Genomic DNA, 24,653 nt, shown 5'->3' on the forward strand with positions numbered 1-24,653 from the left:
AAGATCAGCAGATTTCCCAAAGTGAATCCAAATTTGAAACATCTCCCAGAAGATCATGACCGTAATTTATTGATATGCTAGGCTCAGTGACGAAGTTTAGCATCTTCTCCAGGCACCCAGCTCCGGAATTAAGCCGGAACTTTCCATCTAAATCCTTTAAGTTTCTGTACCGGCATAAATATATATTCGGCAGATGTCGTTATTTGCAATGCAAATTTGTAGCTCCAATAAGTAGCTCGTTTAATTTAAAACCTCGTACATAATAAAATCATTAAATTCGACAATTGCTACTGATTGAATATGAATGTGTTGAAAAAATGCAACAACAATTAAAACAATTAATAGCTAACAATTTGTGAACTTAGTAATTGTTCACTCAACCGCAAATTACTGCAGACAATGCAAGCGGCAAGTGGAGATAGACAGAGCCACCACAAGCGCCATCCGAGCGCAACAAATCACGAAGGCACACGGTGGCATGCACAGAGGCACATGCAACTCGCGTGCCGCGTGCTTGCAGCAATTTTATGCGCACATTTTTTTTTTGGTTTATGAACATTTGCTGCTATTATTAACATCAACATTATTATAATTATTATTTCTCTCTTTTTAATTTATTAACCGCTATGTCGTCACGAATGCTTTAGATGTTGAAGAAACTATTGTACAAAGAGCGAGAGAAAAAGGCTAGAGGAACATTGACAAAGTGAAACCGGCAAATGTGCTAAAAATCAAGGCATCATCGCACCATTCAAGAAGCCCCAGTCTTTTGTGTGTGGGGTTGGGGGCACTGCACGCTTGCCGCCAGCGAGAATGCATGCATACTTGGAACGCTCTGTGTTTGCAGTATCACCTTCGAGCCACTGTGCCTTTATGTGAGCGTGCATTGTTGTTTGCGCTTGTTGTTGTATGCATGTGTGGCAGATTTGTTTGAGCAGCAGAACGCTTCAAAGCCCATTTTGTTTGCTAACTACGCTTTTGTGCCCTTGCATGCACTCTGCAAAGCAGAGCAGTCTTCTCTCGATGGTCTTCGCCACCTGCTTCTCCTCACACGATGCGCTGTGTTTGCTGCAAAACAATTGCCAATTGTTTTCTTATGCGGTGTAAAATATCTCGTTGACAGCTCGTCTGCTTGTCGTCTCAACAATGTGTCAGGAGCGTTTTGTTTTTCATAAATGCTTTTATTGTTGTTATCAGCCGCAAATGAAAAGTGATTAAAGTGCTTTCAACAATAAATTATATATACTATCTACATATTGTTTTTACACACACACACACACTCAAGAGAAGGTCGATGGGGGTACTGTGTGTGTGATAATGATAAATGTTCTGGGCGCATGACAAGTAAGTAAATCATGATTGATAGCATGTTAAATGCGATTACTGTAATGACTCATTACCATATCTACATATTGTCAATTGTAGACTTGGCGGAAAGCTTCAATAAAATTGATCACGGTCGCGCGAATATAAAAAATATCCTTGAAATCGACATTAGACGTCAGGAGTATTTGGGTGTCACAATGGATTGTCGAAGCTGTCTAAGTGAGTCTTTCTGCAGTTGCGAATATCTAACCCTTGACCTAATCTAGCCTCTTATGATAGAGCACTACTGGAGTCAGTTCGTATCGAATCGTATAACCTTACTTTCATAAGACACTTGTATAAATTGAAGAATTGTCGGATGATCTTGATCCAAATATCAAATTTTCTGCTGTCCTCTTCTTCTTGAATCTTCTAGAATATCACATGTATTCGACTTGAGATGGTAGACTAAGACGTCCAAATATCAAATTTCCTGTTTTCCTGTTCTTCTAGAATATCACATGTATTCGACTTGAGGTGGTAGACTAAGACGTCTAACAACGTGTTGACATAAATCTTATTTAACAAAAGATGAAAGTTCGAAAAGACTATGAGTCTAAACAATTACGATATAAGGTACCATATTAAATCAAATTAACACAGCAATGGTGTAAGGCAACTGGAGAATAGTCGCCCTGGCTACCGACACTAGATTTCATATTACGTAGCCTATCGTAATGTTTGTCTCAGTAACCTAGAATACGCATGTAACAGCCCTAAGTTTACATTTTTAACAATCATTTTGAAAATACTAGGCAGCATTGTTTAGCTGTATCACAATTTGTGCAGTTCAAAATACAAATGGGTGAACAAAAATAATTTATTTAAATTAAAATATGAAAAAGAATGAATGAATTCGGATTTTCACAACCTAAATACAATATCAGTGATTCTTACAGAAATGACAACATTGGTGCGACAGAAAATATGTCTAAAACATATAAAATTTAACATAAGTGTAGAAGAGCAAAATACTACTAAAATAATAAATAATAAGCAATAAAACAAATAAATTAATTAATTTTTGAATTGCATTTACAAATTGGTCTTGAACAGTTTCACATTTTTGGATACTATATAAGGCTTAATAGTAATAGATAATATGCGAAAAATGGCGACTGGCGATCAGTAGACTGCCATATTCGACAGTAGCCTCTCTTAATGTATTTTTCGGTCAATGGAATCCTGCAGGCGACTATACTGAGGTTATTATAGATACATAATAGGAGTGTAAATGACGTGGAAGATATGAAAATGTCTACATGATACTGTAAAAATTCAAAAGCTACTCTGCATTTCTAACCTAATTTGTGGACTATTGATTCAATTGGTATTTCGAATTATGGAAGACAATAATGCAGATAAGGCCAGGGGAGTGTTGAATAAAAGGGAGTAGGGAATAAGGACCGCTTAAGCCATTACAATGAGGCATGCACAAGCATCCTTGTATTAAATTAAATTGTATAAATATATTGTATACATTGTATTGTATATAAATTGTATAATTATATACATACATAAGTACGAGTATATTAATTTTTAGATCAAAGCATTTCAACATTTTGTTTCCGAATGTCTTACTCATTATTCCAACATATATTTGCAGACTTCATAATTTAAGCATTTAAGCAAATAAGAGTAATCAGCTTTAGTCATTTACATTCCTCTCGTGTGGGTCAAATATTATAAAGTCACAGCGTTACATATGTACATATGGACCTCGCATTGCAATAACGTTCTCGTATACACGCAATCATTTGTGTATATATACGTATTTTAAGCACATAACAACTTGCATTCATTATTAGAGTCAGCCAACAGAACAGAGTTAGTCAGTAAAACGTCCACTGTAGGCGGAGCAGGAAAAAACGTAAAAACGAAATATGGAAAGTGGCCTGCCATGCGTTTGGTGCTCCACTGAACGGTATAATGTTCAGCGGTTGTACACTTGCAGATATGATGACTAACTTACATTACACACACATGTATATATATGAAATGTGTGTGCTTATGTAAATAGGCGCATGTTCGCATAATGGGTGAAAAGTCGACGAACTTTACACACAAAAAACATTGAATTAAACTTTAATTAAACTTCGACATACTGCATATGCTCGTAACACAAAGCGCTGAATTGTGAGTGCAGGCGCACTATTCATTCATATTCATATTTGACCAACGAATAGAGGTAAGTGTAGACACATATGAAATACCCGCGACACCGTGAATTGTAAAGAATTTTTACATAATTTTTGGTGCAATTATGCAAAAGTATAAAAGGTGGATGGTTTTTTAGATGAGTAATCAAATATTCGTAATTTATAAAAAAAAATATTATTTTTAAATATATGGGAATATTTGTGTATTGAGCTTTGTACGACTAAAAAATTCGCCGTCTGTTTTTGATCAATTATGTTTCGTTTGAATGAAACATAAGAGCGGTTTGATAAGTTATCTCTAAGTTAGTCATATACAAAAGTATTTAAGAAATTCAAACCTTTCGGCTCAAGTTATTGGAACTGATTTAGTTGCCAACAGAATCAAATTGAGCTATATTATGTAAAGGGAAAAAACTCCAAGGATAACCATTCTTAAGCAATTTGTACTTCTAAGATCATCTTGTATCTTTCAGATCTAAAGAATTTAATAAAAATTGTAAAAAAGCGAAAAAATTAACCCTGTTGAGGTCAAGTAGTTCAATGGACCTGAACAGCTAAACCAAGTCGTCTCTTTCTTATAGCTCTTAAGGAGTTGAGTGAGTTTGAATTAAAAAATCTGGAGACCTTTTGTTTTTATCTTATTAAATAATAGAATATGTTAAAAATATTATTCAAAATAATCAAATCAAACCGAGTAAAATTATTATTAATTTTTTTTAATTCGGTGGACACGATATCTCGAAAAGTTTTAAAGCGATTTTGTTAAAATTTTGCACACATCTTTGGAATAACATTATCTAGTTAATGAACGAAGAATTTTATATTTTTTACAACTTTTTTTTCAAGACTATATTTCGGAAGTTTTATTCCGCTAGCTTCATTGGTTCCTTATGAATACATTATAAAGTGAACGAATCAGATGGAATTCAAAATTGGGTTATATGGGAAGTAGACGTAGTTGTGAACCGATTTCGCCCATATTCCACCCGTGTCATCAGGGTGTCAAGAAAGTGTTATGTACCGAATTTCATTGAAATCGGTCGAATAGTTCTTGAGATATGGTTTTTGACCCATAAGTGGGCGACGCCACGCCCATTTTCCATTTTGTAAAAAAATCTCAGTGCAGCTTTCTTCTGCCTTTTCTTATGTAAAATTTGGTGTTTCTGACGTTTTTCGTTAGGGAGTTAACCCACTTTTAGTAATTTTCAACCTAACCTTTGTATGGGAGGTGGGCGTGGTTATTATCCGATTTCTTTCATATTTGGACTGTATAAGGAAATGGCTAAAAGAAACGACTGCAGAAAGTTTGGCTTATATAGCTTTATTGGTTTGCGAGTTATATACAAAAAACCTATTTGGGGGCGGGGTCACGCCCACTTTTCCAAAAAAATTACATCCAAATGTGCCCCTCCCTAATGGGATCCTATGTTCCAAATTTCATTTTCATAACTTTATTTATGGCTTAGTTATGACACTGTATAGGTTTTCGGTTTCCTCCATTTTGTGGGCGTGGCAGTGGACCGATTTTGCCCATTTTCGAAAGCAACCTCCTCAGGGTGCCAAGGAACATGTGTTCCAAGTTTCATTAAGATATCTTAATTTTTACTCAAGTTATCGCTTGCACGGACAGACGGACAGACGGACGGACAGACATCCGGATTTCAAATCTACTCGTCATCCTGATCATTTATGTATATATAACCCCATATCTAACTCTTATATTTCTTGGTGACACAAACAACCGTTATGTGAACAAAACTATGATACTCTGTGCAACAGGTTGCGAGAGTATAATAATGAGCCCATAGCAAGATTTTTTGTGGACAATCATGTGAGACGAGTTTTCGAAATTTTTAAATAAAAATTTCACAAAATACTATTTATGAAAATACGTATCTCCGATTGCTGAATTATTTAAATGAATTAAAATATATACGCTTGTTTTCAGCCTCTGAAACACCTTAAGTAGACAGAGGAGATCCGACTCTGTAATATTTCATAACTGATAAAGAATTTAAAATGCATAAAAGACTTGCTGACAAAATTAATTTAGTTTAGACAAACACACTGTAGTTAAACCTAATAACAAGCTAACGTCAGTGCAACATAGCAAGAAGTATTTTATAAAATGCCGATGAAGCTATAAACACATGTTTACTTCCCCACAGAAAATAATATGCGCACGCGCCCAAATGAATTAATAAAGGGTCACAAAGAGCGCATATGAGATCAGTAAAAACTTTAAGCCGATAACGAAACAAAACGAGCCATACAGCTTTGCAGATCGACCATCAGCTCTAGGTCGAATACTATGAACCACAAAATAGCATTCAAGCAGATAAACGTATAATTGAGTCAGTAAGACCGACGCATTTTCAACCAGTAACCCCGGCACGTACAACAATATATTCAACAGCTACACATTCCGACATACATACTAGTACTTCCATTACAAACATATAATGGTGAAAAGGTAAGTGTATGAAGCAAAGGAAAACTGCAAGTGAAAATGCTAATTTCAATTTGAGATTGACGCCGGTTTAAGCTGAAGCGCTAATTTGACCTGGCTTGCTCCACGTAAAAAGGTGGCAGTCAAGTGCATGGCGCAAGAACTCTCAACTTACTTCATTGACTATTACTTTCCATAGTGATGCACAAACACTTGTATCAGCACACACTCATGAGTCTAGTATAAAAAATTGTCAATTGTCATTTACATAAATGCACATTTCTCCACTCATTTGAACCCGGCACTGCAACGTCATTTGACCTAATTCTTTATACATCAATTAGCAATTTATGAGCAGACCATAAGCTCCAACGCACATGTGTATGTTAAAAACATATGTATGTATGTATGTGTGTGTCAACAACTTATTCCTTAGTTTGCTATATGTATGCATTTAGTGCTTACTTACCCTTCTTATGATGTACTTGAGAGGAACTGTTGGGAAAATGTGCTTAATTGCCGATGCCAAATCGGTGAGTATAACATCAGCGTTCTGTAATTAAAAATGCAAATTGAAAAGTCAATCTTCAATTGAGTAGACTTCAGCTGAACTCGACTAATAGCTGTACTTACCGCACTGAAGCTCCCCGCATCGAAGCTGGTGGCAAATGAATACGGCCGATCATTTGTGACGATTGAGAAATGTGTTGACTTTTTGCTTTCCACTGCCTGTATGTCCAAGTAGTGAAAGTGACATTCGATCTGCAGTAAACAGTACGCAAAGTTAAACGGTCATAAATTTATTCAAAAAGCATTTGTAATACTAATTGAGGAGTTTACTTATGTAAACAATATTATTCTGTTTTTCAGTTGCTTACCTTTGTGGGCACCTTTGCGATTAGCAAATAAATACGAACTGGCGTGAAAACCTGCAACGAGAGAGAATGGAAGAGACATTGTTAATTACTTCGAAATGTCTATAAGTTGTTTATAAGTAGAAATTTCAATTTTATTATGGATTGTGATATTTAGTGGCAGGCCACTGGGAACAGGGCTAAAATAGATGTGCTTTAATTTCTGACTGAAGATAATCTCAAATATAATAATGATAATAAAGGCAGTAATAACTAATAAAGATACTGATTTCAAATATCGAACAAGGCTAATTTAATTTATATAAAGATATATAATTGTATGACAAATGAAGATGGTTTTGATTGAAATATAGGTATTCCAAAACATTTTTATCTTATAAACTAGCAGACCCGGCCACACGTTTTTGTGGTTAAGGCATACATTAAATTAGTAAATCTTTCAATGCAGAGAAAAAATGCTTACGCATAAAGACGAAAACGTTATAGCCGATAAATTTTAAAATGATTGATAGACATTATTGTAGATCTGTGTTAAGCGTAAATCATCATAATTAGTAAAACTTTGATTTTTTAATCGTATATTGGAGAAAGTAACAAATGACCAAATTTTATAGTTGGCTTTATCTTGGCTTTGGTGACGATATTGATTACCTTCTTCACAGCCAGACTTGTTCTTTTGCAAAGTTTGATGTTGATTTATGTTACGTAGCATGATGACAACTCACACTACTTTTAATTGCAAGTGAGTGGGGATAGTCCAGCAATTTAAAATAGTCTGTGGGATAATTGACTAAGTTATCTCCTTTAACGACATTCTAAATTGTCGCACTAAGATCAAAGAGATTCTTGTTTTTTTTACCACCAATATAGGTCATTCAATCAGCCATTTATATTTATCATATTATGGTTTCATGTCAGGAAAAACACGATGAATAAGCTCCTCTTTCGAGGCCATGAAGTGACAGAAACCCGTTAAAAATGTTATTAATCCATCGAGGTGTCAACTGCGTCGCTACCATTTTCAACTATTTCTACAACCGCAGTATGATATTGTTGGAAAAACACTCGTATGTTATTTGTTAATTGTCGATTCTTTATGTGTCGCCACAAATGAGATGATTTTAGGAATGTGATTAGTTCGTCAGCAACAGTTGATCCAGGAATATTCTGGGGAAAATCACCTGCCCACAGAATATAGCTTCACCAAAAATATTTTCGTTGTCGCGTAAATCTTTTAAAGTCCTGTGCAGTACCTCCAGCGACTTGAATATCTGGAAAATCTTCTTTATAGCTCTTTTTTTTGGCGATTTTGCAGACTGGTATTTCGTTGATTTGCAATTTAGGAGTAATTTCAAGGCCGAATTGCCGTTTGTCTGACTACTAACAGGTGCCAAGTTGACCCTATTCCCATTATAACTGGGCGTTGATGAGTGAAATCGGTTCAGGAATTACCTCAACCCTCATGTACTATATATGCTGATTTTCGTTATTCTATTGGACTTTATTTCAAATTGTGTGTATATGTGTCAATGTGTCAATAAATTGCGGGAGTATAAATGTTCGGTTGCCTTTCCCTACTTGTTTTGGGCTATCGACACAGCCTTATACAATTGAACAAAGCAACAATGACAACTTTCAAAATATTATTATTTTTTGTTTTGTTTTTTTTTTGTTTTATAATTTTGTTGTCAATTCAAATAAAATCATATTCTTGTTATCTTCCTCACAATTTTTCGATATATACTTACTTTCTAATCCTTCCCTGACCTTCCATAAATATTTCAAAATAAAATTAGCCAGATCGGTTTGGCCCTTCTCGACTTTTTTCGAGACTAACGACACAAATTGTTTGTATGGGGTTTGTATTGTGGATTTAAGACTTTTTCAGGCAATTTTTCTAATTTTTCGCTCCGTAAGAACCATCCCGGTACCTCTAAAAACATTCTAAACAAAGAATTTGCGAAATCGGTTCAGCGGTTCTCGAGTTATGCGCTTAGCAACACATTTTGCGATTCATTTTTATATTATAGAAGATAGAGATAAAATTTATTTTTGAAAGTATTTTTCATGAATTTTGAATAGTGGATGTAAGGATCGCTCGGAATCTGCGTTTGCAATCGAAAGTTTTTCGAAATTATAAATAAGTTAAAGATTCAAAATAGCGGGAGTCTGGACATGAAACTTTCTTGGAAAGATATAGCGGATATAGCAAAAAAGACATCGGTTGGCCTGTATTGTTGTATAGGAGCCACTCACCAAAAGTTGTTATTTGGCTAGATGAAGCCATAGTCATGCCTACAATATTCTACGAAACGCTTGAAAAGACTTCACACGGAAAAACAGCTAGTAAGCGTGCAACGAACGGGTCAATTCGTTATTGCATATAACACCAGTGAACATAGCCGGGGTATGACGATTCTCCCTGATAGCAGACCGGCGAAACCATCCTTGAGCTCGTGTACGGTGTGCTCGAGGCTGGTGAAGGTATGCCTATCCTCACTATTAGTGGTATCGCATCACTTCGCAATCAGACTAGTTTGGGCGCTTGACAACATCGTAGTCGTAGCTAGGACAGGTACGTCAGTCTCATCTACAGTAGAATGGGTACAAATAGGAGCACCACTATCCTCTTATAATTTACCACTGGGTGGATGGTCCTCAGTGGAACTGAGCAGCGCTATCCTCTTATAATTTACTAATGGGTGGATGGTCACCATCTGAACTGAGCAAGCGCTGGACAGTCACTAGCACTTGCTCTGTCGCAAGTTCAAAGGTGCTCTAACTGGTCATTGTCCCATCGAGATGCACGTGGATTACTTCTGACCCAGTTTTAAACCATTGAAAATACTGCTAAAATATATCTATAGAGTACTAAAGATAGCTGTTGTTTTGTATAAGAAAAATTTAATTGTTTAAATTGTAAATATCATAAGCGCCTTGAAAATGTCCACTTAATGTTTGCACTTGCGTAGCACGACACTTAATCCATTTTATAGCAACCAACAACTATTTGATAATTTCTTGCAGAAATCCAATACCCATTGACATTTTCTGCTTAATGGCGCAATTTTCTGCTACTACTATTGAAGTTTTATTAAATGGTTGTACCTTTGTCTGTAGGCATGCGGGCACTCAGACTAACCCTTTGTAATTTCATTGTCTCTTCTCCTGCCATTGAAGCGATGTGTATACGGTAGCAATAGATTAAAGTATTTAACGCTTGATTTGCTAATAACTTGTTATTATGTCCCGAAGGAAAGTATCAGTTACCGTCAGTCGAGACATACATAAGTCACACATAGGAACACATGTATACAATGTTAGTTTGACGCACCCTTAACTACATACAGTTCTTCGAAGAAATGTGGTTCTATGTATTTGTGTTTACTTCTTGTGTTATTGTAATGGGATTATTTCGAATTTAAACTAATTAAGTAACAATAAAACAACCGTACCCTTCCTACTAAGAATCAAAAGCTTTATTTAAATAAAAAAAAATAATAATTATCTTTGTTCACTTAAGGTGGATTTATCTGTACCTCTGTTTTTACAAATATGAATATATTGACATTATTAAAAATAAATATTTCTTAAATGAGCGTAATGAGGCTTTTTGTTTAAAGTCATATTATAATATGCAAATATAACAAACAAAATTTTGATATCTGAATAAAATCCAAGTAACTTAAAAAGCTTTTTAAATAAACCTTGTAAAGGTAAACATTTATTGAAGCTTATTGTTTGCATTTTCATATTTGATAATACCTTTCAATATTTTATACTCTCTAAGAAAGAAGAGAATTGTTTATTGTATGCTGTCCATTTTCATACTTGACATCATTTCCGTCCATTCAAGTCGATGCTGTTAATGAATTTTGAAAGCCTTTATCTACTTGAAAAAGAGTTCTTTTAGCGCGTCAACGCCAACTACTTGTTAGACAGTAGTTGGCGTTGACGCTTCAAGAAGCACCTTCCTCACAATCAGTGACACAGCCCATTTTCATCACTGCAAGCGACGCGAGGACAACAACACTTGTTTTAAGCAACGTTCTTAAAACTTTATGAATTTTGAATGAACATGAATGTTGACACTTTGTAGTGGGGCCCGAACCAGAACAGCAGTCAACAGTCGCTCACAACAGCGTTTTTGCGCCTTAAATTATGCATGAGGCGTAACGGCAGCGCTGCTGCTCTCTACTAAGTGCTGCTCCATGCAACGTGAAGACAAACAAAGCTTCGGTGCTTTCAGGCGCAAATTGAATTTTATATTTTCGTTTCGTTTCGTTTCGCTGCCGCCGTCGCCTACACTTGCTGCTGATTAAATTTCACTTTTCCAACATTTACTTAAACAATTATATTTGGACAAAGTAAAAGCGATACCGTTATTTTGTATCATTCTCTTTTTCATTTAAACGCAGAAATTATCAGCAATGCAATGGCGAAAATATTTCCTCGTACATTTATTTTATAAAAATTATATCATTTCGAGTGAAAAAATGCCAAGAATTGCTGACTGCCAGCGATTTGACAACTTCCGCAATTCATTGCCAGTCGCTAAAAATTTACAAGTCCAAAAATCACTCGCTCTTCATGAAAAAAATAGATTTCTCTTGTGCCCGCCGCAAAACGACCGAACGTCTGTCAGTTAGGCAGGCAGCCAGCCAAAAGTTTAGATATCATGTGTCTGCTGGTGTTTGTGCGCTTGAGACTGACTTTTTCGTAGGAAGCCCCAAAGTGTATTTTAATTTGGCATGTTCATATGCATGACGCATATTTAATTTTTCTCATTTAACATTTCAATTGCGGATAAACAACATTAAATGATTTTTATCAGTTACTTTTAAGGTTACATACAAAATTTATGATTTTAAATATGCAAAACAAAAAATATGGTTACATAATCTGTATTAAAACTAAATTAAAACTCATTTCTAAGCAGAGTATTCACTGGAATTTTGGAAAAAGATTTAACTCAATGTAACCAGCAGGTCATTCCGATCAAATGCCAAAAAATTATTGTACTCTTCTGCACAGCAAACATAAATTTTTGAGGAAGTATTCTTAATCTCAAAAATATATATAGAACCTATCAGAATACTAACGTCTAACGATTTTAACAAATCAAATCATATACCCTTATTTCAATTAGTTGAATTAGGATATGTAAAGATGGTATCGTGCTAAAAATCTGACAAAAACTACAAAAAAAGTGATTACATTGTTTCGACCAATCCAATCGTGATAAGTCATGATATGTAACAATCTATGAAACATGACTGGACAATTTCAATCCGGAGTCTAAACGACATTCATCTGAATTAACTGCAAGGGATGAACCGAATTCAGTCGTACATACACTCAACAATCAGTTAGTAAAGTTAGATCGTATATTATATCGTATTATGCGAGCTACTTTCTGAAATAACATCAATCACACATCTATGAAAATACTGACAAAATTACGTGAATAAAGCTTCGAGAATTTTTTGCTCTCTGACCTCAAGAAATTGCTCGTAAAACGTAATATTTTGGACTGAACCCAGCAAGAATTTCCTGTTTTAAAGAGACTGCAAAAACGAATTAAATGGACAATGATTATCATCGAGACTGCGGTCTATTTAAAAAAAATAGAAATATATCGCATCGGATGTTAACTATGTTGAAAAATAATTTAAAACGATATGATGTTTTCATACAGCTATAAATGCTAACAATTGAAAAATATGTACCACATCTGGAATTTCTAAAGTCAATCACTGAGAAACAGCCAACGTTGCAGGCAACTGAAAAATAAATAAAAAAGTTTCGGTTTCATATCTCGAAGTAATTGATAAAACTCTCAAGCACTTGAATCTCATTATCCATTTCATTAGTCATTTATATGCGTGTAGATAAGTATTTTATGAATGCTCGTAAATGAATATAAATGTTTGATAGAGTCGTGTAAGCTACTAAAGCACTTCAATCTTCTTTAAATTTCATATGAAGTTGTAAATAAATACAGCAAAGCTGTTTTCCACAAATCCCATACCACACACTTTATTACTTGAGTGATTTCCTATCGAGATATTATGGTAAAAATTAATTTGTCAAAAAGCAAACAATGAAAAACAAAAGAGCTTACCAACCAATCAGATCAACCAATAAAGAGCTTAAAAATTTTCGATGAAAAGCGATTTTCGCTTGATTGCTAATACTGAACACATTGTTATACATACATACATTATATATAAATAAAAGTTATAAGAATGAAATTTTAAGCAATTAACGATTGTGTGTACTCAAGCGGAATCTTTTTTATCCTTCGAAAGGAATACCTATATGGTAAACTTATCAAACAGGTAGCCGAAAGAACAATAAGACTACGGTTTATTGGCTACTAGCGTTGATGACATTGTAGCTGATGGGAATGCGGATGATTCATTCATTCGAAACTACGTACATATAAAGGTTAGCCAGCAACATCATTGATGGCGGCAATAATAGTAAAGCAATAAAGTAGGGAAGAGCAGTAAAAATACAAACTGTCAACGAAGTTGGAAATTTTAAGGAGAACATCATTTAAAGGAGGTGTGTAAGTATGTAGTTGTTTCCATTGAAAATATTTGGCGACTTGCTCTTCTTTATGAGTGAAGCTGTAACCCAATAAGGTTCAAATGTTCTCACTTTTTATTCCTCCTCTTAAGTGAAGTCCGGTCCTTTTCCTCTTAGCCTTTCTAACATAAAAAATCTTAACGTCTTAAAATCTGACTTATCGAATGTCATGTCCCAGTCATTGTATGCAATCTAGTTGCATGACCTTGGAGGTAGGTTAAAATATTCTTTGGTCTAGGGAGAATATCTGCCGATTAGACTTAAAATACAGATATGTAGATTCGGAAGATTTTTATCCAGACTTCTCAATTTTAAACTTATTATGTATATCGATTTTAAAGAAAATATCAAACTAACTACTAGTCAGATTTTAACCTAATTTGAGCGCAATCTAACATTAGATGCTCTCCTTCTTCTTTATTGGCCTGGTCCTGCACCTGGCCTGGTCCTGGCCTTTCGAACGGAATGGAGGTCTTCCTCCTCATACTTTCAGATGTAGTGTATTCGGCCATTCGGACAATATTATTCGCTGAACTATGTCAATGTCGTCGTATAGCTCATACAGCTCATCGTTCCATCGTCTGCGATGTTCGCCGTTGCCAAGGACCATAAATCTTTCTCTCAAAAATTTCTCGGGCCGTTTCATCGGATGTTGACATCGTCTATGTTTGTGCACCATAAAGCAGGACGGGAATGATGAGCGACTTGTAGAGTTTGGTTTTGGTTCGTCGAGAGAGGACTTTATTATTAAATTGCGTACTCAGTCCAAAGTAACACCTGTTGGCAAGAGTGATTCTACGTTGGATTTCAAGACTGATATTGTTATTGGTGTTAATGCTGGTTCCAATATAGACGATTTCGTGCTTGCTTCTTCTTTATCGGATATACCATTATCTATATAATTGGATTAGACAAATATTAAAATTGAGCGACCTTAATTAATACCTTCCTACAGCACCGAAACTATTGATTATACTAATTTTTGTTTATTAGGTTAGGTTTAATTAAAACGATACCAATAATCAGGGCAATGTGTTGGCAACAAAAGTTGGTATCCGGATTTCTTTGCCCGCTACTGTATAAATTTGTTGACTCTAATTTGACGTACATCACTGTATGTCAACAAAAATCACATATTATTCACTAAAAACGTACAAAGTGTTGAATATTATTGTTTTTTAATATTTAACAGTGCATATATGCACTTACATTTGTATGAATGTGTATATTTTATGTGATCAAAAGAGTTGACTGTCCATGACAATGACAAAAGCAAACTTTTCCGCAAAACAAATATATCGCACACACATAATACTAACAGGTCATATAATTGCCTTTAATTTACATAAAAATTTATTTTCTGTTTATGTGTATCGAACTTTTTTACGCGCTCTATGCGACGGCGCGCATTGTCTGGTGTTGACGCACTGCAATGCCAACAAAACACAATTGGCGTCGACATGCAAGCATGCTCCCAATAACCGGTGAAGATGGTAACCAATCGGGCAATAAAATTACAACATACTCGTCCACGCTTTGAAAGCAATAATGTGTACATTAGGGTGGCCCTTAGTTGTATGGAGGATAAAAAAAGTTTCTGGATTCTCGATCGCACCCCCTAGAAATACGCGAATAGCCCAAAAACTAGTATATACAAAGTTTTTGAAATATGGAAGTCTAAGACATAAAAATGGCAAAAATTCTTAATTTTTCAGGATTTCAAGCTCCTTGCGCAACCTTTAAATCTTTTTTGATTGACCTAAAACTTTGTATATACTAGTTTTTTGGCTATTCTCATATTTCTAGGGGGTGCGATCGAGAATCGGAATACTTTGGAAAATAAGGGCCACCCTAGTGTACATAAGTATGTAAGATAGTGTAAATGCATGTGGTGTGTGACGCTTTGCTCCGTTTCCCTGATGGCTGCGGCCTGTCAGTTGGCTTTTATTGTTTATGTCGTTGAGCGCAGCTTATTGCCTGTGATCGTCTGCAAGCCTGGTGTCTAGGCATGTATTGGTTCATCGGCACAAGTTTCGAATTCCAACATGACAGCTGCAGCATTTTTCAAGTGCGTCGCCGCCAACAGCCGTGCTGGCGCTGGCACTGGTCAGTTTACAATGTTTAATAGTCATACGAACGATCGTTAATGTCACTCGAGCATATAAACAAAAAACTTTTGTTAAAAGGGGAAATACACTTAAAAATCGTGTGGAAATATGTAAATGTGCTTAGCACAGTCTACATAGTCACCGAACTGACACAACAATTATTTTTATACTCTCGCAACAAATGTTGCTAAAGAGAGTAGTATAGTTTTGTTCACATTACGGTTGTTTGTAACACCCAAAACTAAACAAGTTAGATATAGGGTTATATATACCAAAGTGATCAGGGTGAAGAGTGGAGTTCAAATCCGAATGTCTGTCTGTCCGTCCGTCCGTCTGTGCAAGCTGTAACTTGAGTAAAAGATAAGATATCTTGATGAAACTTGGCACACTTATTTCTTGGCACCATAGGAAGGTTGCTTTCGAAAATGAGCAAAATCGGTCCACTGCCACGCCCACAAAATGGCGAAAACCGAAAACACATAAAGTGCCATAACTAAGCCATAAATAAAGCTATGGAAATAAAATTTGGTATGAAGGATCGCACTATGAAGAGGCATATTTGGATGCAATTTTGGGGAAGTGGGCGTGGCCCCGCCCCCTACTAAGTTTTTTGTACATATCTCGCAAACCAATAGAGCTATATAAACCAAACTTTCTGCAGTCGTTTTTTTAGCCACTTCCTAATACAGTCCAAAAATGAAAGAAATCGGATTATAACCACGCCCACCTCCCATACAAAAGTTAGGTTGAAAATTACTAAAAGTAGGTTAACTCATTAACGAAAAACGTCAGAAACACTAAATTTCACATAAGAAATGGCAGATGAAAGCTGAACTCAGATTTTTTTACAAAATGGAAAATGGGCGTGGCGTCGCCCACTTATGGGTCAAAAACCATATCTCAGGAACCACTCGACCGATTTCAATGAAACTTGGTTTGTAATAGTTTCCTTACATCCCAATGATATGTTGTGAAAATAGGCCAAATCGCTTCACAACCACGCCTACTTCCTATATACCAGAACTTTGAGGACGACCTGAATCGTTTACTTTACAATATATAAAGTAAGTACTAGTGAAGATATCGGTGCAGAACTTTGCATAAATACTATGTCAATAGTGTGGCAGCCCCATTTTAAAAATCGCCGAAATCGGACCATATGTTTTCAAGGCCCCATATATCGAACATTAGGACCGCGGTGCTTCTAACCTAATATTAGGGTTTCCAACTTTCAATGGACTTTATACAATATATATGACGAATATGTGGGTCAAATTGTGTATTATATAATATAAGGAAAGTTAAATAAATAAATTGCGAGAGTATAAAATGTTCGGTTACACCCGAACTTAGCCCTTCCTTACTTGTTTAATGGACTAATTAAAAATGTAGGGCTCTGTCGATTATGTCTATCCGATAATCGATTAAGAAATTTGCAGAACTGTCATTATTATTTGGAAAACAGTTCTCTCTGGTCGATGGTGCTCTTTGGTTATGGTTTAATGGTTCAACAATCCTCTTGACATCTGTCAAAAATGTGTGATCATTTAGTAAGTATTCCTCTTTTTATACTCTCGCAACAAATGTTGCTAAAGAGAGTATTATAGTTTTGTTCACATAACGGTTGTTTGTAAGTCCTAAAACTAAACGAGTTAGATATAAGGTTACATATACCAAAGTGATCAGGGTGACGAGTAGAGTTCAAATCCGAATGTCTGTCTTTCTGTCCGTCCGTCCGTCCGTCCGTCTGTGCAAGCTGTAACTTGAGTAAAAATTGAGATATCTTAATGAAACTTGGAACACGTGTTCCTTGGCACCATAAGAAGGTTAAGTTCGAAGATGGGCGGAATCGGACCACTGCCACGCCCACAAAATGGCGATAACCAAAAACACATATAGAGCTATAACTAAGCCATAAATAAAGTTATGAAAATAAAATTTGGAACATGGGATCTCATTAGGGAGGGGCACATTTGAATGTAATTTTTTTGGAAATGTGGGCGTGACCCCGCCCCCAAATAGGTTTTTTGTATATATCTTGCAAACCAATAAAGTTATATAAACCAAACTTTCTGCAGTTGTTTCTTTCAACCGTTTCCTTATACAGTCCAAAAATGAAAGAAATCGGATCATAACCACGCCCATCTTCCATACAAAGGTTACGTTGAAAATTACTAAAAGTGAGTTACCTCAGTAACTAAAAACGCCAGAAACACTAAATTTCACATAAGAAATGGCAGATGGAAGCTGCACTCACATTTTTTTACAAAATGGAAAATGGGCGTGGCGTCGCCTACTTATGGGTCAAAAACCATATCTCAAGAACTACTCGACCGATTTCATTGAAATTCGGTATATAACAGTTTCTTGACACCCTCATGACAAGGGTAGAATATTGGCGAAATCGGTTCACAACTACGCAGACTTCCCATATAATCTTCTGATTCATTCACTTTATGATACATATATACATTAGGAACAAATGAAGATAGCGGAATAAAACTTTACACAAATATTGTATTTGAGCTGTGACATCAGTTGTTGAAAAATTGTCAAAATCGGACCATGACTTTTCAAGGCCCCTGATATCAAACATGAAGAACTCAGTGCCTAAGGGTAATTTTTCACCGAAAATATAGGTAAATCTCTAAATAAATTGCGAGAGTATAAAATGTTCGGTTTCACCTGAACTTAGTCTTTCTTTACTTGTTCCTTATATAATTTAGCAATGATTATGAAGCAATTGATTGAGAAAAAACTGGAAATACATATGTCACTATTTATCTATGGTCCTTAAGATTGTTAAAGAGCCCCATTAAAATTGTTCGGTTATTTTTCTAAGATCTTCCAAAATTTCTATTTTGACAAAAAGTTCATTTATAGGGATTTTCGTAGGATTTTTGGTTGATGATTTTGATTATTTTCCTTCAGCGAGAAGAATGGAAGATTTTATTCTATGTTGCAAATGTATGTACTGTGTTTGACATTGATTCGGTGTTCTTTCTATCTTTTATTTAATTAATATACTCGTATCTGTGTGAAAAGATTTAAAATTTTACAAAAGTGAATTTTTGGTAGAAACTTTTGTATATTAATATCCAACGACGACGAGTTCGATAAGAAATATATTCTTATACAAATTCGTTATCGGTTTGATCTATAAGCAGGAAAATTTCAAGAATCTTTTGAAGAAATTAAAAATAAATCAAAATTCGATCTAACTATTCAGATTAAGAGTTTCGTTGAAATAATGTCAACAATTTTTATGTTTCCGGTGCAATCTATTTCAATGGTAACAATAAAATATATATGATTCAAACTAAAGACTGCCGAAGCAACTGCACTCATTTTGTCACCGCATTCGGCGAGTCAACTCTCTGTACTGCTAACCGCAGGGCACAGATGAATAGGCACCTCCGCAAAGTAACCATGACACAGTACATACCAACAATTTAGTACTCTATAGAAATACTACATACATACTTATGTGTACAAATTAACTCGTACAAATAACGTTTGAATGTACATGTAAAATTTCAACTGACATCAAATAACTCAACATGTGTCAACGCATATTCATGTCATCTTAATGACAATTTAATTGTGGGTTGGCTGCCTGAAGTGTCATAAATTGATGTAATATGTGTAAGAAAAGTCCCAAAAAGAAATTGAGAATAAAAGAGTTTCGGTAGTGTCTAATTAGTTTGAAACTATTTATACATTTTTAACAAAGATACCAAAACCGATTTGACTAAAATGTAGTTTACATATGAAATATTGAAAGCAAAAATGTATTATGATTAATTGTTTTAGATTTTAGTGATTAAATAATTAATTTCAGTTTTTTTTATATTATTAGTCGATTATCCTTACAAATAATCAAAAAGTAATCATGTTTAAATACTGACCTAACACGTTCATCTTTCCAAGCGAATTATTTTGTCAATATTATATATATATATATGAAAATTACAAATTATAATGAAAAGAATTAAGCGTAATAAAAAATAATCCAAAAAGAATTGAATACCTTTTGAACACTTTCATAATAGTAAATAATTCCATTTTTTATATGTTATGATACATGATTACAGATTTCTTGGTTAAAAGATAGAATCTAATTAATCTCGAATCGAATAAATGAACTCAAATCATCGTTCGAATTACTAATTGTAATCAAAGTTAGCGAATGTCATATTTACAGCTTATAGTTTATTTTCTTTCTACACAATTGGAAATTTTATCAAATTTAGCACACTCACATATTGACTTGTTTCAACAAAAACAATATTGTTCAAGATTTATAAGATCATGTTCGGTTGTACGATATTCTCTACTGGGTAGTGAGTTTAATTTCCATACTCATGTATGGGCATTTAGCTGCAAGACAAGTGAAAAGAATATGACACCTACAATAAAATACCAACGCCTGGGAGTGTCAGCGACACACGAACAAGGCGGACAAGGTCGAGCGTTAGCGGTTACAACTCTATTTGTAAATTACCCGAATCAGCATAAAATTACATCAGAAAGGGTAAGCGAAATTATATTAGATGTGCGGGTAATGAATGTGAGTGTTAACATTGAGGTCATACTTACCAAAACACGATTTTCGGTTTTGTCACCTTTCGTCTCCAATTTAACCATATACTTGACCAGAATTTTTGTGTGACGGCCCAGTATGGATTTAACGCTTTCTGTAAATGAGAAGAGATTGATTGGTTGATTAATTATAGAGTTCTACTTTAAATTTACTTCAAAATATTTCGAAATTGTTGAGAGATTATCAAAACACACTTTTTGTACAACAAGCGTGCATATATTAACAAACGTGAATAGGCTTTCAAAAGCCCAGACATTTTCCTTTTTTGTTTCCTGCTGTAACTGTCTGGCATTGCATGCCATTCAACATTGCGGAAGTAGCTTTTGGCGCATGGCATTCATTGGTAAATTGGCCGCAGTTCCTGACTCCCGCTGTCTTTTCTGTTTAGCTCCCGCTAATTTTCAATTGGCGAGCCCCTCTGCTACGGATACGCACACTTAAGCGCCTAAGTTAAGTGATTGTTATGATTTTCAATCATAAGATAATAGTAAAGACAAATAAACCAGAAGTGGGGCATACAAACAATACACATGTGTATGTGATAGTACGAATGTAAATACCCTGCAGTACGGCTGGTATGAATTGGTGAATTGCACTAGTGAATTCTTGTGTTACAAGTAACTAGAGAATTCACGACAACGAGGTAATGCAGAGAAGCAATAGTACATGAGAGAGATTGAGAGAGAAGAGAGCATGATCTAGAGAACGTTGTGCTTAATTTGTACTCTCAGTAGAATATTACCGACAAATAAGGGTGGGAATGCAATTTTGAGAGATCGAAGCAAAAATAACGCAGAATAATAACGGCAGAGCATCTCGTACAGTAAGTACAAGTTGTAAATAATTATTGGATCATTATAGTATTTACGTACAAGTTGGTCATTGAAAGCATGATTTACTGTAGTAGAAAGAAAGGCATCAGCGTTTTCTTTGTAATTCTGATATTTCATTTTTCGCATAATAGTTGTTCTCTGATTGTACAATTGATCTCGCGTCGCGGGTTCTAATACGTTTATTGTTTATTAAAAGTGTTATTAAAAGGTGAATAATTAAATGAAATAATAGTGAATAAAAACAAAGAAAACATAAATATTTTATGCAAAAAAATGGATTGCCCTGCACAATGAAAAGAGGTAAGAATTCCAACATTGCTGTATATGGTTTGTTCGAAAGTGTTTGCACATATTTATGAACGCATAAATATCCTTGTATGTACATTTATTTAAATTATTAACACCTTACTTATATGTATACTTGTTTCGAATTATTTTACTCATTTAAGATCAACACCAAATTTTAATGGAACTCTTAGAAATGTGACTTGGGGATATAAGTGCAGTGATATATATGGTATGTAATTTGTAATACAAATTTAATATCAACTACATTTCTTTTTAATTATTTTCTTTCTTTATCACATGTTCAACGAAGTCGCTTTTGAATCCAGCCGAAGTGCACAAAAACTTCTGACTTGACTTCTTCTGACTTGACTGATATTAACCGACCCTGTTGTTCAGATGGTAAATATAATTGTAAACAAAGAAATTTTAAATAAAAAATAATATTGTTAATTATATAAAATTTAAATAAAATTTGTGTTTAATTATGTTTGGAATAAACTAGCTAGGTTGAGAGGTAGTGAAGAAAGTAGTGAAATTTAATAGTCGGTAAGTTGTGAAGTAACTAATGATATATAGTCAGTGATATGTGGTGAAGTAGCTAGTGAAATATAGGCGGTGAAATCACTCGTGAATAGTGTTAATCGGTTACCGCCAATGACATCGCCGTGTTAAATTCATGAGTGAATTGCATTGCCGGTATTATGGTGGGTAACCAGTGGTGGTTACCAGTAAGTAGTGAACTCACTAGTGTTTCACTAATGAGCCGAACTGAAGGGTACATATAACAGAATGGAGAAATCTCCGCTGACCACTTAAGTGAAATATTTATAAATTAATAGCATCCGTCGCTTATGAATTGCTCACAATCTACTCAGTCTTTTACTGCAGTTTTCGTAGGAAATACATGCAACAAACAGATGCACACAGGTTTTTTAAATCTGAATATGTGGACATTTCCATAGTCCATATTGCTTGCAAAACAGCGCTGTATGTAACTAAACTGTACAACGTATCATTGAGAGTTTAATATATGGTAACCTCTGTTTGTGGTCCTTCGGGTTCGTACTGTTAAGGGTAACTTATTCAGAAGCTCGATTAAAACAAATACCCGATTTGAAGACGAAGAAGGAGAAAACCCAACAGCCAATTTCTCCATCAGGACTAAGGCTAACCAAAGTTAGTCCATGTTTTAGACATATCCTTCTTACTTACTAAGCTTTTGTCGTATCGAGGTTAATTTCTATATATAAGATAGCTAAGAGGTAGGCCAGTTCTTGACGTAGAGTAGTCTTGATAGAGAAATTAATTAGACAAAAATGGGTTAACTAATTAAAGTTTAAGAAACTAGGTCTAGAAGACCTAAGGTGTAAGATTACCCAATAACACATTTTTTACTCAAATCGTAAGATTTTACCTTTCTCCAAATATGTGCGAATTACGATTTTCCAGCAACGTATAAATTTATAAACTCATATAAGCAAATACATAAGTCTAATAATAATTTTTAAGTCTTCCATAATACCACATGACCATATACGAAAGCGCAAATAAAAAGCAGAGAGCATTAAATGAGATTTTTATTACGATAATTTCAGCAAAATTCTGTGGCACATGTATGTATAGTAAGTGGAACAAGATGATGTGGCGGCAGGCAGACCAAGCTAAGCATAGTGGAGGCAACCAAGACACTAAAAGTAGACACGCGCAGAACACAGTAGGACATGTGTGTGGCACGAGTGTGAAATAAATATTCACTAACATGCAAATTTACACACAACCACATACGGATATAATTTGGTAAACAGCTTTAGCAACAAACACAGTGCTTCGCAAGCTTCCAAGCGTAAAACAATTTAGGTTTTTAAAGCACAAACTACAGCATACAGCTTCTCTGTGGATGGCAGTGAGGCACGTCCGTTACGCGTCGGGCCGGCTACAGCCAAATGCTTATTTCGTACATGCGAGATTGGGTTGATACTCGTATTCATGACTTGATATCACAGCCACATTATGTCATCTTGTTTAGAGAAATTTTGCGTAAATTCCGCAAATGTAACGGATTTATGGAGGCAACTACCTCAGTGCATTAGTAGCGCTTACATGTAGCTTCCGCTTAAGTGCTCCAGTTTTTCCGACTTCTTTACACTTGCGAATTGGTTGTTCATTAAATTTGCTGAAAATCAAAAAGTGAGCTAAGTTGAATGGGGAATTAGCAATAGAAATGATTTTGTTGCCATGTATGTACTTGACATTTTGTCAAGGATTAATGATACAAATGTTATATTGTGAATTCGAAGTTGCTTTTGAACGGATTCTATCCGATCTAAGGTAATTTGATATCTTTAGAAGTTAAAATCTTTATCTTTATCTTTACAGAGGTTGGTATAAATAATATAGTAAATAACGGTTTAGAAATATAACAGTCACTAAAATATTTTGACCATCGTTGTTTGAAGCCGCTGTTTAGCTGGCGCGTTTGATTTCTTCGCAAGAAGCATAGGATTTAAGATTTAAAGATATTAGACTGACCTCGTGTATTATTATTACATCTGAAAAGTATTTTTAAACCATACCATTTGGGATCTGTCTGAGCTTCGAACGAGCTGACCTATAGTCCGACCGATTAATTGAATTAATAAACACCTTCATATTTACATATGAACTTTTTTTTAATTTATTTTGTGATGTTATTTCCTTTTGTTTTTCTTTTGTTACTATACTAGTTTACTAAATAAATTTGTTCATGAAAGAATCGGCATCGGCCGATACTTTGCCAACTGGCCGATTAACCGGCATCGGCGTAGGCTTCGGTAAAAATGTGGCAAAATATATCAAAAATCACAATTTGTGTTTTTCACAGACTCGATTATCTCGATTACTCTGAAATGTCGTATGCGCCAACTGATACATAATAAAAGCTTTAAATTATTTCGGAAAATCAAATCTATCAATCAAATTAAGCTCTAAGCAATAGAAGAATAAAAATATTTAAATTTTTATTTTGAATATCCAATAATGCTTTAATTGATATTTTCATGAGCATTACAATTGTGCAATGAAAAACTCAGAATTTTTTCCAGATAGCAAATCAGTTTTAACTTCCGGAAATTTCAATATTAATAAACCCCTGCTGCATCATACAAATCTACAAATATACTCATCAAATCTACATTAGTGTGCCGGAAGTCACTCGTATCTATTGGCATCAATGCAAACACATCAAAACTGAACTTGTCAATTAATAACTGTATACTTGCAGCTGCAAGGTAAATGAACTGTCCAACCAATACCCGAAGCAAAGCAAATATGAACAAATTAAAAATATATCAATATTTGATTGCTTATGAACAGCGTGTGTGTGTGTGTGACGATGTGCAAC

The 24,653-nt window shown here is 34.8% G+C and overlaps 1 protein-coding gene across 1 annotated transcript in view; it reads right to left on the reverse strand.

The window, feature by feature from the left end:
• Positions 1-24,653, reverse strand: part of LOC105215227 (F-actin-uncapping protein LRRC16A) — a 76,887-nt gene that overhangs the window by 18,398 nt on the left and 33,836 nt on the right. The window contains 4 exon segments of the mRNA XM_054233903.1: positions 6,443-6,526; positions 6,607-6,735; positions 6,852-6,902; positions 20,150-20,247. Coding sequence (XP_054089878.1) covers positions 6,443-6,526; positions 6,607-6,735; positions 6,852-6,902; positions 20,150-20,247 — 362 coding nt within the window.

This window comes from Zeugodacus cucurbitae, chromosome 6 (genome assembly GCF_028554725.1).
Source record: "Zeugodacus cucurbitae isolate PBARC_wt_2022May chromosome 6, idZeuCucr1.2, whole genome shotgun sequence".
NCBI lineage: Eukaryota > Metazoa > Arthropoda > Insecta > Diptera > Tephritidae > Zeugodacus > Zeugodacus cucurbitae.